Raw genomic sequence first — 20,385 nt, forward strand, 5'->3', positions numbered from 1 at the left:
CTAACTAGCATGAGCAACCACGACAGGCTCTGCTGACAGGAAGAAACAATAGCATGGCAGAGAACAAGCAGGAGAGATGGAGGGGGGAGAGTGTACACAAGGATGACTGACAGCGCTAAGACCCTCCTCCTGGCTCTGATTGGTCGTTTCAAGTTACCACTGGGAGTATTTGGTAAAGGAGGAGGAGCTGGATTTGTTTTCCCAGACTATCTGTCTGATACAATACTGTTACCACATAGTGACAATTTCAACAAATATGTAAAAAAATATATATATTTTTAGTAAAAGTTACATAGTGCAGATTTAAAAGGGCAACATTTGCATGCTGTGAAAAAGTATTTTCCCCATCTTTTGCTTTTGCTTGTTTCAGATTGTCTTCCAACTTTGGACGGTTTTGAAGTCACACCAAAACATCCAAGACTCAACAGGGCAGGTTTCTGAGGAAGCAAATTTAAACAACTAGTTTGTGTATCAGTATGAAGCAGCACAGCATATGTTGATGTACCTATAAAAGCTAATAGGACCAAAGATTTGCTACAGCTGTGAAGCTTAAAATCATTTTTTCCGCCTCTAGCAGATGAATTGTTGTTGAATGAATAAACAACCTGTAGTTTTGATGTGTTTTATTGTATCTTTGTACTGTAATGTCTTTTCTGGAAACTTCCTGGAATATTCATGTTTACCTGTTAACAGCAAGGGGGAAAAATAATCAACTATTCTTATTGTTGTCTACCTATTTTCTTTTTTCTTTCATCTACAAATCTCTGATCTGTACCGTCACATTGAACATGGCCACTTTGTACGTACAGATGCTAAAATCAAATTGTGTTTCATAAGCTGTCAAAACAGTTCTGAAAGGTGAATTATTTTACTTAACATGGAAACATGTTTTAAATCAACAAGACAACTAAATAAAGCTGATTATTTAAAAAAAAAAAAGATAAAAAATTATATTGAGCTTATGGATTTCCTAGAGGCTGAAACACTTTAAATATAAATTCTGAAATAACTTTAAGAGCAGAAAGTGGGAAAAAGGATGTAAGATTTGATAAGTATAAATAAACAGAGGTGTCATATAGGTTAGAAATGATTCTGAAAAATTGCAACATTAGAAAAAAATGTAATTTAAATACATGTTTTTAAGCTTTGATTTCTGTTAACTGGGATTTTTCCACTTACAGCTAATGAAAACACAGTATATATGATTGCAACATTTACATCTGACCAACAAAAAATATTTGAGTATAAAAACATGTGACAAATAAAATGTATGTTTAGTATCTAAAGATGAACAGTTTACTGTGCTTATTTGCCAAAGTCAGGTTTGTCTCCATAATGCACCCTTCTGGTTAAATGGAAAAAAAAAAAGAGAGAGAGAGAATTAGTCCGAGGGTTTTACTGTTTGAAAACATTTAATTTGTGGAATCCTTCCTTGTAAATTAATATTTTCTTATGTAAGAGGAATTAAACTACACTATTTTATGTTTAAATGTTAGGACTCTGTTACCAGAGACTACCTCTAGGTGTCACCAGTACCTTTATTCTCTGGATCACAAGAGAATAATAATAATCATGAGTCGCTGAAGCCACTTTTCTAACATCCATTAAACATTTAATTTCCTAGTTTACAGTCTGATCATAAATTATTTTGAGAGCTTTTTTTTTTACTTCATCGTACCGCTTTCTATTGGCTTAGATATGTTTTGTGTTTTTTTTTTACTTCTTAATTATACCCGCAATTTTCATTTTTTTGTGCTATTTTTTGAGTAGACCATTTACGAAAACAAAACTAAAAATAATCTAATGCATTGAAAACAGAGTTTATTCAAACATACTTCACCTTGAAACATTTAAAGCTCGTTGTTCGAATATTTTTTATATGTTATATAAAGTTTTTTGTGGTTTTATATGTCGGCTGCTCATTGGCCATCCTCCTCCCAGAGTATTCAGGACGACGAAGAGACGTGAAGTGACTCTTACTGTGATGCAGGCTCTCTCCATACATCACTAGTGACTGGCTGGTGTTAGTGGGTGACGGCTAAACTAAATAGGAGGGTCCGGAGTGCACCTATAGGAAATCGATTAATCATTAGTCCATCACCCGCTTTCTCGGCGTCTTGTCTGCGAGACGAGCAGTGGCTGCAGTCTCAGCTTCGGGTAAGTTTGATAAAGCCATTTTTAAAAAATGTGTGCGATCTTAGAATGCTTTTGTTATTTGTGTGGCACATCATTTATTATTATTTTATCTTGACCAAGTGCTCATGCATAAATTCATTTTGAATTGATTTAGTTGTATAGTTAAGTGCACTTTAGAGTTAAATGCGTGATTAACGTACATTTTTATGTATTTCTCTTTTTTTGCCCTTTTCGGTTTTAACTAGTACGATCTGGTTTTTGTCCTTCGGGGAATCCTGACATCTTATTGCTTACCTTCATTACAGTAAAGTAATGCGCATCATTTATAAAACGGTGAGGAAAAAACTGTTATATGGCCATTGTATTTCCACGCTTCTCTATGTGCTAAACTGATTTGAATTGATTGTTCACACGTGTTCAATCAAACCCTTGAAACTGGTTCGACGTTGTATAGTCATGAACTTCTTCTGTGTCATACCTTGACATAGAGGAAGTAATGGCTCCGTTTCAAATTCTCACTAGAGTATTTTAAAAAGCCTTTTAGAAAATGATCTGAGATAAAGCATTGTGAGAAGAGAACTGAAACTAGAACAGTTAAATACATCGAAAAATAAATTGCACGTCCTTCAGCTAACAGTATCTCTGGATTTGAGTCTAAAGGTAGCTCTTTTTTTCTGGTTGGCTGATTGGGCTGAAAATAGTTTTATTCATGTCAACAGTTGATTTCTTTGGGCATCTCTCTGAAGAACAGGTAATGAGCAAGTTCCAGAACCTATTTGGTGGAAAACTTATCAGCTGGTGGTGATTTTCAAGACTTGTAGGTTGCAAAGGCACCTAGCTGTCACTCTAATCTGCAGCTGCCTCCAAAGATTTTCAGACTGAAGTCTGAAATGTGTATTAAAAAGAGTTATTTTACTCTCTTCAGCCAAAACTTGAAAAAACCTTAACCTGAAGGGAATGCATGGAGAAATTATTTGTTTTTTCATCTTATTGAAGAATTTTTGTTGATAACCTTCAAATAAGAAGGAATACTTGCATTTACTATCTACAAGTAGACATACTAATGCTGCGGTCCAGTATTTCTACCCCTTTACATTAAAGTTTCACTCTCACTTCACAGCACTGATTAGTTTCTGTTTTCATTGGCAAAAATCCTTGTTTCTCAGGATCAGCCTGGTTCTTCAGGTTTGTAACTAACTCTTCAGGTCTGTTGAAAGTAAAGGATAGATTGTTGTTTCTACAGCAGCTGTAGGAATGAAATTGTTGTATGATGCACATTGAAAAAAATGCTCCTGTAAATAGCAAATAAAACTTCCAATATCACCAACCTCTAGCTGCTTTGCATCCCACGTTGGTAGGTTGTTATTTGGATCTTGGTCTACTTTCAAACGTTGCAGCAGAAACCATTGACAGCCAACGTTCAGTGATCTGTTTGCTGGATCTCATCACCACAGTGGTTTTTGTTTATCAAAAATGAAAGGAGCTTGACGCTTATGAAATGGCGTTGTGGAAGTGATTTGTGTTTGACTTCAGACTTCTGTACTGTTAGATGTTTAATGCTTAATTCTCATGAGTTTTAATTATTGATGTATTCAATTGAGCATGTAGAAAGTTGTCAGAACTGTGAAATGTGGGAATGTCAGTCAAGATTATTTTTTGCCTCAGTAATTTAAGAATACTTCAATAAATTACTACATTGCAGGTTAGGAAAAACAATACAATGTTTTTTTCATAAATTGTAGATTTTAGGTGCAGTAAAACCATCCACCTCATTTCTACACTTGATATTGTGATGGTTTCTCAGTCATCAGTGATGACCTGGCGAGTAAGTCTCATGTTTCTAAAGGGAGTGCTAGTCCCTTCTGGCATGTTTACGTGTTTTTTAATATGACTTATTGATCGTTTGTGTTGCCATTCGACACAAAGTTTGCATTGCTGTTCCAGGTTGTCATGTGTGGACAGCAGTGATGGCATAGTTACTTTTTAAAAGTAACTTTAATCGGAATACTGACTACTCCTAGAGAAAGTAACTTAGTTAGATTACTGACTACTTGATTTGAAAAGCAATTACGTTACATCAAAAGTAACTTTATTAGTTATTTTCAGCAGCTGTTGACAACTGCCCCCCACCACCTCAATATAAAAATGACATTGAGGTTTGCCAAAAAGTAGTTTATTGGAAGTGTATTTTAATTGAACCTCAACAATGTATTTCCCGAAAGCTGAACTGAAAGCAATTACAGATTACAAAAAGAAAAAAAGGTCTTTCTTGACTGCATTTCATAAAAACGTTTCATGAAATATAAGTGTTTCATTACTACAGTAAATGTAGATACATACTTTTTTTTAAAAAACGTATTTCTTGACGTCAGTATCAAACCCATACTTTATATAAAATTGTCTTTCTTGACTTCACTAAAATACGTTTTTTAACAAAAAATAACATTTTCTTCAATTTATTAAACATAAGTAGTTTTTAAAATATATATATAATAAAGATGAAGTCTTTCTTCATTAAAACTGTAATGACAAAACTTAACATGGAACTTGTTCACAGCTTTGGAGCAGGAAGGAGTGGATTTAACAAAACAGTTCAAGTATAATACCACATATCGGCTGACATGTCCTATTTTGTAACTCTGGGCTAGTCTTATGTTGTAATCCCATTTTATGAGTGAAACAGTGGAGTGGGACGGGTAAACCAATGGTTGTACCTCATTAACAATAGTTTTTCCAAATCTCCTGTCAGAAAGTCTATTTCTTCTAGGCGTGAGCACCAAACCTCCAAGACAAAAACGCCGCTCTACGGGAGCACTTGATGGGGTTGGAGTGTTGTACTTCAAGAAAATTTTCTTAATGTTTCTAAATCGATGCAGAATTTCAAGGTCATAGGCTGACCTCAGGTAGTCCATGACTTCCTGTTCTGCAGAGTAGGTCTCCTCTGGCTGTGGCTCAAAAGTGAAAAAGTCCATCTCACCTTGGCTGACAGTTGTGGTGGGGCTATGCGGTGCAGGAACAACTTTGCGGCACTCTGCTACCAGAAGCTCTTTCACTTGTTCCCTCCTACCTGCGTCTCTCAGCCATCGAAGTTTGAATTTCGGACAACTGACAGCTGCGAGAAGGGCGTCTTTGTCATCCAGCAAACTAGCAAAACGAGTCTTGGTAGCCTGAAAATATAATTGATATGTTTTGATATCAATTATATTTGATATAATTATACCTTGTATTTATTATGTAATTGAATTACTTGTAAACCATGTCTTAGTTTACATGGTTTACAAGTAATTATATAATGGATAAAATTTTGTTTTAGGATTTTTGTTGACATTTATATTTATTTTAATCTTTTGTGGGATGAGAAATGTACTGCACAATGTACAAAAATAGTATGATGTAAAATATTGTAACTATGGAATATACCTGTACGATGGCATCTGGAAGGCCTGCAGTCATTCTGGAGAGTGAATCTTTCACAGCCGGGATCTTCTGCATCAGAATTTCAAGTGTGGGTAGTAAAGTCCCATAAGTTCAGTCGCCTTGTAAAATGTCCAGAGCTGCAGTCATCGGCTTCATGACAGTGCAGTACTCATGCAGGAACTGGTACTCTCGATCTGTGAAGCACTTAACTCCTAGCTTGCTGTTTAGCGTATTCAGATCACTCAGGGGAATTTCAGCAACTCTCTTTACAGCATCAGAAAATGAATTCCACCTTGTGGATGTTGGTACCAGGAGCTTTTTTTTTGCTGACTTCCTCCACTGCTTCTGATGCAAGGGTAGATCTGCTGGATTTAGTCCCTAACGCTGTGCATTTTGCTATGCTGCTCCTATAAATGGCCTTGCTTTCTGCATGGGAAGTTAAATATTTCTCTACATCACTTGTGGAAATTATGTTGATGGTGTGTGAGGTACACCTGTGGTGTTGGCCATCACCTTCATTCTCAGCTGAGAGGATTTCTGTCAGATTCAAAAAGGTGACATCATCATCATCATCTGTCCTGGTTGACTCTTCCTCAGTCTCATCATCGGACTCTGTGATAGGCTGAAAACCTTTAAATGCTTTCACAAAATTAGATCCATTATCTGTCACTGTTGCAACTACTTTGTTGAGTAGTCCATATGAAGAGTGGATGTTTTTGATTTCTGCACCAATAACATCATATGTGTGTCTGCCGCGGATCCTCCTACATGCTAAAGCAGACTTGTTGCGCTCTAATGTAGTAGCTCTATGGATCCAGTGGAGCGTTACTCCCGTATAGCTTCTGTTATTTCCATTAGCAGTCCAAATATCCGCAGTAGTTGACACAAAATCGACCTCATTCAGCGCGGCCTTCAGATTTCTCTCCATCTCTGCATGTTCTTTTTCCAGATATGCCGAAAAGGCTCCTCTGTGAGGAAGCTCGTAATTAGCGGTGGTGGGGATTCGATGTATAATGGTGCGAAATGCAGGCAAGTCAACTGTGCTCAATGGCATCATTTCTTCTACTACATACTGACCGATCAACTGTTTTAGCTCTCGCTCACTTACTGGTTTTGCACCAAAGTTGAGCTTCTGTTGTTTGAGTGGTGGGGGACCTCCTGTGGCAGCTCTCTGTGTCGAGCCACCTGGCGGGACTTCCATAAGCTTGACTGTCCCGTGCTGCAATTCCAAATGTTTTCTTAAATTTGAGGTTGCGTTTTTGAAGGTGGCTAGGACTTTCTGACCAGCACAAAGAGTACAGTGAACCTTTATGTTGTTGTCATTCTTCGCTGACAGAAACTCAAAATAGTTCCTGTATTTCCAGCTACTAAATGCATACCTGTCTCCTTCCTCCTGTCTCCTTCCTCCTGTCTCCTTCCTCCTGTCTCCTTCCTCGAAGTCCACTTGGGAGTGGATAAAAAAATGATTTGCAGCAAAGAAAAAAAGCTTGTATTAAAGCTGCAGTATATAACTTTCATTAAAAAATGTTTACTCACTTAGTAAAACATTTTTTTTTTGTTAAAACCGTCAGTATTTGTAATATGAGACAGATAATCTTTGAAAAAAACAAGCTCCTCTTAGGGTAGCCATAAGAAAAAATTCACAGATTACCACCTAGACCTAGCCAAAAGGAAACAGTTATCTGAAATCTAGAAATTTAAGCACTGGTGAGTTGATAAAACTTGTTCCTCAAGTGTGCTTGGTGCTTGTAAGTCCATGCAATTTGTTTTGAGAAGGACAAAACTTGACTGTTTCTTTGGTCATCTTTGTGTCACTTTCATGGAGTCAGATTTGTGATTTTTGTCAGCTTTTAACAGACAGTTTGCGTTTCTGGAAAAGTCTTGTCTTGAAGTAGGAAAGATCTAACATTTTTCTGAGCTGACCGACGTATCTCTGGTTTTATAACTGAGTTTTTTGACTGCTTCAAGGTCAAGGCTGGTGTGTCTAAATAGTACACCTTGTGCTTAAACGTGTTAAACTTACTCGACTTGCGTTTTACATCAAGGTAACTTAATCTCTAGAGAACTTTTCTCACCTTATCCTCCAAGTGATCTCTGAACGTTTTGCTATAGACTGAGAGTCATCCAGATAAGGAATGCAGGTTTTATCATGCAGTCCCATCATACAGGGCCGAAATGCTATAGAGGCATTCCTGAGCTCAAAAGGGACGGAAATTTACTCATACAAAACTTAGGGAGTCACTGACATCAACACATGGTGTTACGATTGCATATTAGGTTAGTTTGCCCAGAGTTTAAAAACACATAAACAGAATGATGAGGACATGAATACACAACTAACTACTTAGTTGTGTATCCACATTTACTGGTGCTCAGGGATGTTTGCTTAGGTTCTGTGGATGAGGGGATAATGATGGGTTACAAGCAGGTTCCAGTGATTAGTGATCAGCCTCGTATACCCCAAGTGGCAATCAGGTGGACTGGAGGTCAGCTGGGCTCCTGCCTGTCCCCTCAGGAATCCTCGCAGCGCCTGCTGGTCCAAGAGCGACAACCACAATTTTCCATCCAAATGATTCAAAAAGTCCTTTATTTGTGAGAAGGCCTGTGTATCAGGATATTCAAATTTCTGAAATATATGCAAAGTTTTAGGGTGCATTCACACCAGTCTTGTTTAGTCTGCTTTATTTGAACACTAGTTCATTTGACTTGAAAGACTGGCACGTTTGGGGAAGTGTGAATGTACAGTTGAACCCTGAGAACCAAAAAAGCTAACTCTGGTCCATCTTGGTGCAGTTTGGGTGCATATGTGATCTATTTTGTCATTGAGCAACAACAGTTGTATTCAATTCAGTACATTTATATAATGGCAATTCACAACAAATGTCACCTCAAAGCCCCACACAAATAATTTTAAATTTAATCATACATACAATGTGGTTAATGTGTAGAAGTGATTACAATCAATTCAGCTATTAATGCATTCAGCTCGCTTCAGTATTCAAAATAGTTTGAAAAGCTTTCTACGGAAACCTAGCAAATTGCATCAAGTCATTGACTTGTAGCATTCACTTAGTGGAAAAGCGCCAGCATTGTGTGATTTGACTTTACAGCAATCGTTCATACTGAGCATGAACGTAGCGACAGTGGAGAGGAAAACCTCGAAACCTCCAGCAGAACCTGGTGCCATATGAGCAGATGCACATGAAAGAAAAGGAAGGAAACAGGAGTACTTTCTATGTTAATAAAAAGTTAAAATCAGCAGCAGGAGGAGGAGAAGGTTCACTTGATGGCATTTTCTCAGCCAATCCCCCGCCTCCAGAAAGATACCGTAGCCTAGTGGAACGCCAGTCAGATGTAGCTTCCATAGAGAGGAGAAAAAACTGAGCAAAAACAAAGTTAACTTGGAGAGTAGTAGAAGAAGAAAGTGAGGAAAAAGTGGAGGTCAGTTTGTCCTCATTTGGAGGAAGTTCCTGTATTTCCAGCTACTAAATGCATACCTTTCTCATTCCTCCTGTCTCCTTCGAAACTTCGAAGGAGACAGGAGGAATGCATTTAGTAGCTGGAAATACAGGAACTTCTTCCAAATGAGGACAAACTGAGTACTATCACAGGTGCTGATAAGGTGAGTGAATTGTCTGGACGTCACTCCCCCGAGCCTCGTAGAGGAAATAAAATTAAATTAGTAGAGAAAATGAGTGACACAAAAGTAACACACAGTGATTTGGAGAAAAGTAACTTTAATCTGATTACTGGATTTAAAATAGCAACGCGTTAGATTACTTGTTACTGAAAATAGTGGTCCGGGGTCAGTAACGCGTTCCAAAGTAACGCGTTACTGACATCATTGGTTGGCAGGAATGCTTTTATCTACATTTTGTAGATTTCCTGGTGTTAAAGACTTACAGTCATCCAGCCTTGAAGTAACAAATACAGGAAGCATGGAGGGAACTGCTGCTTTGTTAGGATGGGCGATATACAGTTCAAAGAAAGGACAGTCTGTTTCTGTGTCCCAGTATATCTTACATACTCCTTTCTCCTTCTAATGTAGCTTGTTGTTCATCTCCACCTCCATCAGGAACACAATCAGCTTGCAGAATCACACCCTTGAAATAGTATACAACTCAAATCCGTATGGAACCCAATCTTGTTCCAGCAGGTAACTTATCTGCATATGTTTACATACACTGTATAATAAAAGGGCTTAAAATCTTAGTGTTGAACATTAAATGACTTTTACAGCTTTAGGTTATGTTGCAGAATCCCAGAATGAGTTTTTCCTTAAATGGGCAGTACATAAAATTGACTTTTTTGAGCTTTACCTCATGCCATAAAGCTATTGCCTCATCAAAAACACACCTGGAGTGTTGCTTTGATTCTTCATGCCTTGATTCTTTCATGCAAATTAAAGGATTTGAGAAATCCTTTAATCTTCATGGCAACCATTCAGCTGTGTGAAACGCCTGGGTGGACCTAGCGCCACCTTCAGACACCACTACATAGCTCGGAGCTGCAGTTTCCGAGTTTCAAAGCAGCCCTCTCCCACTTGGCTCCTTCAGACTAGCTAGCAGCAATTAGCAAACACCTGGTGTGGAGCTCATTATACAAGCTACTTCCCAGTCCAACTCATTTTTATCACAACTGAAGGTAACATTTACTTAATTGTGCTATAAAATGGCCTAGAAAATACACAATACTGCCTCTAACAATTGTTTTGACTTTAATATATGGTAGATTTGCATACAAACCATTTGGGGCAGACATACAAGATATTATTTTACAAAATAATATCTCTTACATTTACATTAGAGGCTGAGCATTAGTATGCTGTTAGTAAGTGTGGTTGGTGGTCCATTTGCTATATCTACTTTGTAACACACACACACAAAATCTACTCTGACTCCCAACAGACTGACCTTTCAGCATTATCAAGATGGAAATATAAATGGTCAGTTGTACAGTGAGAGAGCTTTACCTCCATAAAAGAATTTAATAGAAATATTGTGGCGTTAATTTCCTGAAAAGACTTGTGAGAAACATGTTTTATTTGTTTGAAAGGTTTTCGTAGGAAACTAACTCCATGACATTTATTGTTCCATACTGAGGAAAAGTAGTTAATTGCAGCATTGAGGCATGAAATAAATGTTTAAAAAAAACAAGATTTATGGTAAACTGTGTAATTAGTAGAAATTGTATACTCTGTACCGAGGGATTTATATTTTTCCATTAAAAAGAGACCATTTACAATATATGAAAAATGAAAACAGTGCAACACAATTCTTGATAAAAATTAGTAAAATTATGCAAATACCAGCATTCACGTAAACACTTAAGTTTGTTGGGAGCCATGGTGGTTAGAGTCTACATCTACTGGGAGGAAAGATCTGCTTAATCTGTAGATCTTTAGAAGTGTAGGGCTTCATAATTCCCTGCAGAGGTGACTAATTAGCTGGGTAAACTGTCACTATGCCAGTTTCAGAACTTGATTCTCTTGAAGCCCGACATGGCATTCTTTTCAGCAGTGGGGAAAATAAATTCTGTTTCCTCAAGGTGTTTTTCCCCATCTTGGCTCACGGATATCTGTAAGCTATTAAAAAAGAGGATCATTTAATGCTAGCTTTGGACAAAACGTTTGGCTCTTTTCCTCTTTAATCTTCCCCGGGATCGGTGAGTGACGTTCTCCGTGGGCGACCTGCAGCGACCGCGTGCTGCTAAAACGAAACAACAACAAAGCGTGTTGACGTCACAGATCACAGAGTTTAATCTCATACAAAACAATGAACAACAAAGCTGCAGAGGAACAGAGATATGCATTTTCTCATAAAAATAAAAACACACACAAGGGGTAGACAGACAAACACAGAGACAGACAAAGGCGCCCACGTGGAGAAAAGATGAAAAAACTCTAACTCCGTTTTCTGGCCTGGAATTTTTAAACAGAAGAGGAGTTTCCCTATTTAATATATGCAAAAAAGGCGTTCCGTTCTTTGACCTATTAGAAACTCCGTAGGGACTCAGAAAACTTGGACAGTCCCCTCATCATGGCAAAGGTGTCTGTTTTTTGTCCAAGCAAAAAAGGGGGGGGGGGGACCACTTCGTCTTGGGCCGTGCCAGGTACGGGGAGAGGCGCCAAAGAGTCTCCTGCTCTATCGGAATTTAAGTTTTATTGCTCTGTCTGTCAGAAGGGGGAGGAAAAAAGGCCCTACTTCCCCCATGCTCCACAGAAAACTGTTCCAAATAAAGTGTTGGCTATCCCTTTACACATGTCGTAAGATTAAGTGTATTTTTAGCATTAAATAATCATTTTCCTTAACAAAGCCAACGTTTGTTTTGTTTTGGTTCAAACATTAACCTCGTGCTAAATCTAAATGAGAGTTTGCAACCCATGTTTCTTGTGTTAATAGGCTGCAAATGCTGTTTCCAAATTCAAGGAGCAAAAGCTCTTTGAAGATGTAGTATACATGTGAGAGCTGCACGACTTGTATCTTATTTTCCTTCATGCCAAGTATTGTGTTGCCAGTTTAAGGAGGTTTATTGGTCCGAAAGTGTTGGTTGTTGGTTACTGGTATTAGATGAGCATGGCAGAGATCTGAAAGTTGTAAGTTTTGTTTTAATTTTTTGTTTCCCCGAGTAAGATTCTCTCGCATGAAACTAGTTGTGGTGATTATCATAAAGTAATCCAACACAGGGCTTGGCCACAGGGCCTCCTTGACTTGTGCCCACAGCACTTTCTGTTAGTTCATGTCAAACTTACACCTGAGCATGATCAACATACTCAGGTGTTGATCATGCTCAACACCTGAGTATGATCAACTCGGGTGTTGATCATACCGTTTGCATTGCCTTCATCAGTGAAAGGATGCTTCACATGCAGCTGTCCTAACAACTGAAATTTTAGCTTTTCTTTTTCAAATGAACATAAAAATAAAGTGTGATGGTGTGCCTCACACACCATCAACATAATTTCCACAAGTGATGTAGAGAAATATTTAACTTCCCATGCAGAAAACATTCATAATCACTTAGCGCTCCTCTCTCTATATTTGTGTACAGCACAGTTAGTTGTGCTGCACACATGGTCACTCGATGTATTTACCTACCAGGTCTGAATGACACGTTTAGAGCAGGATGATTGAAATCTGATCCCTCAATCCGTTTTCATTGCGTGATCCGATTGAGGGATCGGATGTCGGGGCTGGACGGGATCCCAGGCCCTGCGATGCATCTCCCCTGACCTTTTTTTATGTTATACTAATAATGTGTATGCAAAAATAACCTCTACTTTAAATATTACCCAGCATGTACCTGCTGGAATAAACACCGTAATGCTAGTATCAATGTACACTGCTCAAAAAAATAAAGGGAACACTCAAATAACACATCCTAGATCTGAATGAAAGAAATATTCTCATTGAATACTTTGTTCTGTACAAAGTTGAATGTGCTGACAACAAAATCACACAAAAAAAAAACCCCATCTGTGGACGTCGAGCCCTCATACCATCCTCATGGAGTCGGTTTCTAACCGTTTGTGCAGACACATGCACATTTGTGGCCTGCTGGAGGTCATTTTGCAGGGCTCTGGCAGTGCTCCTCCTGTTCCTTCTCGCACAAAGGCGGAGGTAGCGGTCCTGCTGCTGGGTTGTTGCCCTCCTACGGCCTCCTCCACGTCTCCTGGTGTACTGGCCTGTCTCCTGGTAGCGCCTCCAGCCTCTGGACACTACGCTGACAGACACAGCAAACCTTCTTGCCACAGCTCGCATTGATGTGCCATCCTGGATGAGCTGCACTACCTGAGCCTCTTGTGTGGGTTGTGGAGTCCGTCTCATGCTACCACGAGTGTGAAAGCACCACCAACATTCAAAACTGACCAAAACATCAGCCAGACAGCATAGGTACTGAGAAGTGGTCTGTGGTCCCAACTGCAGAACCACTCCTTTATTGAGTGTGTCTTGCTAATTGCCAATAATTTCCACCTGTTGTCTATTCCATTTGCACAACAGCAGGTGAAATTGATTGTCAATCAGTGTTGCTTCCTAAGTGGACAGTTTGATTTCACAGAAGTTTGATTTACTTGGAGTTATATTGTGTTGTTTAAGTGTTCCCTTTATTTTTTTGAGCAGTGTATTATATCAGTATCAGGCGTCACCCTGGGTGTTTTGTACCTCCCTTGGTAAGTCTTTTTGTTTGTTTTTATTATTTCATTGTTCCAAATTATGCTGGTCTGCTAAGTTGCAAAGGGTTGCAGAATTCATGTGAAGTGATGTTTTATATATTTGATTTCATATTTAAACATTTGGTTTCATGGCTGAACCTGGAGCCCTGGAAGCCTAATCCTAAAAAGCAAATGAAAAATATTATTAACTCATGGTTGAGTTATTATGGATAGATATATGGTCTGTGAAATACCATATATCAATGGTAAATACAGTATTGGTAAATGCATTTGTTCTCATTGTGCTGTCCTAACTTTGGTTGGTTTAGTCTCTTGGCTGAATATGGAGGACTTCTGCAACTTCTGAAAACTACTCCAATCTAACAAACACAGCCTTTAACGAAATCATAATTTGATGATTTCAAGATTATATGGTGACTATATATCAACTCCTTCTCTTGATATTTATTTTCTTGTGAACCTGACACTTGATTAAATCTGACCCAGTTACAAAAGCTTTTAACGTAAACGTTAAATAAAAGCTTGGAACAAGGTGCTTGTACCCAGAAACAATTCGTCTCTCCAGTGAAACAAAAACACGTGGCTCTAAAAGAGACCGCCATAAATTTGAGACGCATATAAAGTTACAAACTGGAACATTACGTTTGTAATTTGATTTACTTGAAACCTGGGTCATAACTGGTACCATACATTTACATTACGGTATCATCTGCACATGTTTAGATGTTATATTTAGAACATGCATATGAAAGTTTTTCTTTAAAGTGTAAACATCCAGGGCCCAGGAATATGTCCTTGCGGAACAACTCTAGATGACCTCATGGACGATGTTTTGTGGTCTTACATATGGACAACTTGTGGTCAATCATTTATGTATTTCCATAAGGGGTAAGATGCTCCAACAACATCTCCATTTAGCAGATATTAACATTTCTCTAAAACAGCCTGTCCTGATTGAGCTCTAATGCAACTCTGTGTTAGATTTGAATAATATGAACTGGTATTCAGATGAGTCACGATTGATGATTATAGAGAAGATGGTTGTCTTTCTGGGGTTGCACCGCTTCTGCATATACCAAAGCGTTAGAGAAGTTGATGGTGGCTTATGCTCTGAATCAAAAATAATCTTTGTAAACTGTGACAGAGCTGATTAGAAAAGGAATATATTTTGTTTTTTAATCTGTCGTTTAGATTTTTTTATCATTGTACTGATAACGATGGAAGTATTTCCAACATTTTGTGGTTGTACCGACACCAGGGATGTCATTTGATGTGACAGTACTGATTAGATTTACCAACATTTCAACTTTTGTGTCATGATGGCCGAACCACTGTGCTTCCTAATTAGCATTTTGGTCACATGTCTATTGGCAGAAAATGGAGTCAAAGTCATTCAAATCATGAAAAGTCATTCAAATCTTTCAAGCTCAACATTAGATTCTTTGTCTTCTTTTGCTCTTTCCTTTGGTTTGTTATTTTGTTGGCATTTGCTTTTAATTCCTGTGAAGCAATTTGTATTGCCTTGTTGATGAAAATGTGCTATATAAATAAAATTACCTTTACCTTTATGTATGATTTATGTAACAAATTCAGAATGGCCCTGATGTTTTTTCTCTTCCTTTGATTCCAGGTTCTGCCTGAGGCCAGGAATCCATTTCATCATGTCAAAACAAATCAGAAAAAAGTTCCTTATCCTCCTCTTCATCACCATATGTGTAATCACACTCTTTGTTTGGAATAGACCAACCAGCTTCAACCCGAGACCTGTTGTTCCAGAGGTTTGTCTGCGATCAGTCTCCAAAGAGAGCATAACTCCCCTGAAAAACACCAAGCACTTCTTAGTCTCAGCCTACATGGACCAGAGAGTACAGGGCTTTGACATTCGCCTCATCGGGATGTTTCGGAGAGACTCCGTCCAGGAACTCCATTGCTTTTTCTGCTGTGCCGGCTACACAAGTGAAACCACTCCAGCAAAAATTTTACAACACTCGGACAACTTCGGGTTTCCATTCGTCACCACAGATGTCATGTGCCAGATTCCTAAAACCTGCAATGCCACACATGTCACTCTTCTGACTCAAACAAGGCCTGAGAATAGAACCGAATACGTCTGGCTTCCCATAAGGAACAAGAAAACTAATGGAGGAGAGGAGAAAAGGATGGATTTCACTGTGTGCGTCTCCAGTTTGTTTGGGGGCTACAACAATGTGCTGCAGTTTGCACAGACACTAGAGATGTACAGGTCAGTAATCCTAAACTTTACTAGTGGGAAACATCAGTTTTATGATTTATAATGGGAAATTGAGGTTCACAGTTGTGAACTCAAATCTATCAATATTCTGATTGATTTAGAAAAGCACAAGATTGGTAATCAAATCTTGACATGTTCAAGGCTTCTCTTTCTACCCACAAATCAATCTCACCTAAAATAATTCTGGATTAAAATTTCGAGTTAACATCTAAAAACAATTCAAAACGTCAGGAAATTTCTACTAGATCTCCATGAACCATTTAGATGTTGAATAGATTTATTTTCAACTCTGTTGTGCTGCAATAGAAGTCATTGGGAGGAAGGTTGAACGGTATGAGCCACAGGTGGCTTTGGCTGCGGCAGACACTGAGGCCTGATGCGTTTGGAAAAGTTAAGCGTCAATAACACAGAAGCACCATAAAAATACAAAAGAAAAGCACTAAAATTTAACATTCAAAGCTACCACCACACCAACAGTGTGTTGTCAGCTAGCAGCCTCGGAAACTGGCGTCTTGAGCTCCAGTCCTTCAGCAAATTCAATGGTTGTCAAAAGCTATGTGTAGCTAGCACAGGTTAGCTTGTAACATGGTGGATCCTCTTAGCTCTGGTTTGCACAACATCAGCTGGCAGGTGGCCAGACTCAATGAAGCTGCGTTTCACAAATCTCAAACAGGCAGCCAGTGTCTGTGGCTGTCGATGGCAATCTTGGGGAGTCAGTGATTGAAAGCTTCCTGCTGCAGATTTGAGTAAAACTTAGATCAAGGTCTATTCATTTGGCCAGCAGTAGAGGTACTGGATTCACAAACGGTATCCTGTACATTTATCTATCTTAAATTATGTGTGCAGATTGCCTTCCTACTGTAGGAAAGAAGCACCTTGTGACTGCAAAGTTGCAAAATCATTTAACACTTCAGGCTGCTTTACCTGCAGTGTCAAAATGTTTAGTAGGTGATTTTATTTTGTCTTTTTTGTCCAAGGTTGCTCGGCGTGAACAGAGTGGTGATCTACAACACCAGCTGTGGCCCAGACCTTGACCGTCTTCTTCAGAGTTACAGCCAGGAGGGCTTTGTGGAAGTAGTTTCCTGGCCAATCGACAAATACATGAATCCATCGCGAGGCTGGCTCTTTTCAGAACATGGTGGCGATATTCACTACTTTGGCCAGCTCACCACACTCAACGAGTGCATCTACAGATCCATGGAGCGTTCCCGCTATGTCCTGCTAAACGATATAGATGAGATCATCATGCCGTATCAACATGACAACCTGAAGTCTCTGATGGACGAGCTGCAGAAGCAGCATCCAAACGTAGGATCAGTGCATTACGCTTGTATTTCCAAATACGTTTCCCATCTTTTAATTAAAGCATATTCACATTTTTTTAGGTGGGAGTGTTCCTCATTGAGAACCACATCTTTCCCAAGCATCACTTTGAACCAAGTGGGAGGTTTCACCTTCCTAAGTGGAGCCGGGTGCCTGGAATTAATATTCTGGAACATGTTTACAGAGAAGACCCTGACCGACAGATTTACCATCCACACAAGATGATCGTTCAGCCAAGGTATAGGCTGAGAAATGCATTCAGCCTTAATTTATATTTAAATTAAATTGGTAAAGTCCAAATTTAAATATATGGGTTTTTAAAATTACAGTAAAACAGATGCTCAACCTCTTCGGACAATAGCGGTCTAAATAAAATATAAGCAGTAAAAAAGAAAAAAAAATTGACTACAGTAGCTGTATGATAACCATTTTAACTTCCCAAATGGAAATGGCTTTAAGTGTAGACAGCACCATTTAGTTGGGAACCATTGTTGGTTTTCATAGATTTGATGCACAGGCATGCTGCCTGACCAGTTCTGAAATATAAGCTGTAAGCAAACCATGCTGGAGGAAGGTGGCCTTCAAAGTTCAGTGTACAGTGGTTCTCAAATGTTTTTGTAACCTTTACCACCTCAGTAAATACAATGTTGTTTTTCCTGGTTTACATTTTTAAAATAGTACAACAGAAGGTTTTTTTTTTGTTTTGTTTTAGAAGAGGCTCAAGGACTTATACCCTGATCATCATTTTTTTTACTTTATTCCGCGAATAGTATAACCCTATTCTGGTAGTACTACCTTGTTCTCATAGGCTACTTCTTCTACTGGCTTGAACAGCCAGCCTTAATTTGAACTTTGCTGTCACCTAGTGACAGGAGGCTTGCTTAGCAGTCAAACATGAATAAAGACAATAGTAAAGTCTGGTTTCTCATGAGCAGTACCGATTTAAAGTCTGTTTTACAGTGCTGTGTACATGACCAACATCTCACTCTTGTGTACCCGTGTCATAGGATGGTGGAGCAGACATCAGTGCATGAAGTGCTTCAATTTTTTGGGCAGCAGTACAAAGTCCCGCTGGACGTCTGTCGGATCATTCACGTTCGTGTTGCCCTACGGCATTTACTAAAACTGGAGGAGCTCAATGTGGACAACCGGCTGTGGGACTTTGAGGAAAAATTGATTCCCAATGTGGACAAAGTGTTGGAAAATTTGGGGTTCCTATAATAGAAGTTGCAGGATGGGGTCGGAAGGAAAGACCAGCCAACAAGGATCCTGTTTCGCAGTTTAAACAGACAGTGAATGTATTCTTTCAGAGGGAGCTTGTTTAGTACTTTCTTTAGACTTTTTTTCCCCCCAGTTTATAGCCAGCACACACAAGTCAGTTTTGTAATGTAATTATGTGGTGTATTTGAAAGGTTTTGCACAGGTAGTTAAACTATTCATGTACATGTAACACAGGAGTAAACTCGTGCTTTTTATTTCAGCAGGTAAGTCCTATTTGTAGCAGGGATTCAAAACAACTAAAGCTGATCCTTTCCTTGATATTTTGTTTTCATTTTCATAAATGACTCAGGGATTTTTAAGTTATCTGTTTTATCAACTGGAATTAAGTTTGCATGTAAAAGTATCTTATCAATGCTAGATGCACAAGTAACAGCATTTAATTCCTAGAAACTTGAAAAATTTGTTGTCAATGAATGTTCACACAGGATTCTTTATACCTTTCCTGCCTCAGGGAAGCATTTTATGGCAGATCTACCAAACCTTTTAACCCTCCTGTTATGTTTGTTTCTGAGGTACAGCAATAATGTTGGTGGGTCAGTTTAACCTGTAGGGTGTTGAATCATGCAATAGTGCCAGAAACCAAACAAATCCACCAAAACATTTTTGTATCTGATTATTAACTCCAATACTAACAATTTCAATCACAATTTGTGCAATAATGTTTTGTTTCTTTTTATTTCTCACAAATTAAGGATCAATGATGACAATTTACTCATTTGGACATAAAAAGTGGAATTTAAATTTTTTATGTCCACTGAAAAAAATCTACAAACAAAAAAACAATAATTTCCTTGAAATTGATCTTTTGTAAACAAAATTTTATATTACATTTTGGGGTTTTTTTTTTCCAAGGGTGATCTTTTTAATTGAATTGAGACATTTATACTGTTCAGGGTCAAATTGACTCGCTGATTAAAATCAAGATAAATGAGTCATGCAGAGAGTATTTATGTTTTCGTCCAGTTCAGCTGAGTTTCCACTTAGCTGAACTGGAGGAGTTTGCCCACAGTAACAGAAAAGATTTCTGTCAAAAGTTGTATGAACACCTGCTTTCTCGTAGTTTCCTACTGAAGTAAAGAGAATAGTAAGAAAGTTGGCTTGTGTGTGTGGGCGTGTGCATGCAAGTGTGTGGTGTGTTGTTTGTATATGGGGTGAAATATTTTTCATAGGTGCAAGGAAACGTATAGAATTGGATTTTTTAAATCTTTTTTACCCTTCAACTTGACTGCTGGGTCAAATTGACCCGAACAGTATCTATGTAAAAAGTAGACACAGGGGGGCTGCAAATGTGTAAAATTAATCAATTTTCAATTTATATGTTATATGCACCCATTAAGACAAATAGAAAAAGTGTCATGCAAAAAAAAAAAACTTCCAACTATTTAAAAAAAAGTAGTAACTTTAAAACAGGTCAATTCGACCCGAAACATAACAGGACAGTTAATGCTGCCATTTACTTTTGAACATTTTCGATGTGACTGTTTGTCTCTTACTTTGCATGTGGTTTCTGGGTTTGTGTGTCGGGAATTAAATATCGCCACAGCTTGTGTGTGAATATGAGCAAGCACAAGATGGTATGTGGTAACTGCACTGTTTATGTGCACTTGATTCTTTTTTGGGAGGAGTTGGGGGTGGAGGGTTGTATGTTTCATGTACTTTTAACAAATATGCAAATAAAAAAACTTTTTATAAGTTACATACTGCTTCTCTAATATTTGCTACAACTGCAAAGTTTAGAATAGTTTTTTTATCCATTCTGGCATCAGTTTACTCGGGCAGATGAAAAATTGTAAAATGTTGTCAA

At 38.3% G+C, this 20,385-nt stretch overlaps 1 protein-coding gene across 1 annotated transcript; it reads left to right on the forward strand.

Moving 5' to 3' along the window:
* Positions 1 to 2,059: 2,059 nt before the first annotated feature.
* On the forward strand, positions 2,060 to 18,883 carry LOC106700189. The gene is made up of 5 exons (XM_023352471.1): positions 2,060 to 2,157; positions 15,357 to 15,968; positions 16,955 to 17,285; positions 17,363 to 17,538; positions 18,308 to 18,883. The coding sequence occupies exons 2-5, from the start codon at positions 15,388 to 15,390 to the stop codon at positions 18,519 to 18,521; spliced, it is 1,302 nt and encodes a 433-aa protein (XP_023208239.1). The 5' UTR covers positions 2,060 to 2,157; positions 15,357 to 15,387; the 3' UTR covers positions 18,522 to 18,883.
* The last annotated feature ends 1,502 nt before the right edge of the window (positions 18,884 to 20,385 follow it).

This window comes from Xiphophorus maculatus, chromosome 19, assembly GCF_002775205.1.
Source record: "Xiphophorus maculatus strain JP 163 A chromosome 19, X_maculatus-5.0-male, whole genome shotgun sequence".
Lineage (NCBI taxonomy): Eukaryota > Metazoa > Chordata > Actinopteri > Cyprinodontiformes > Poeciliidae > Xiphophorus > Xiphophorus maculatus.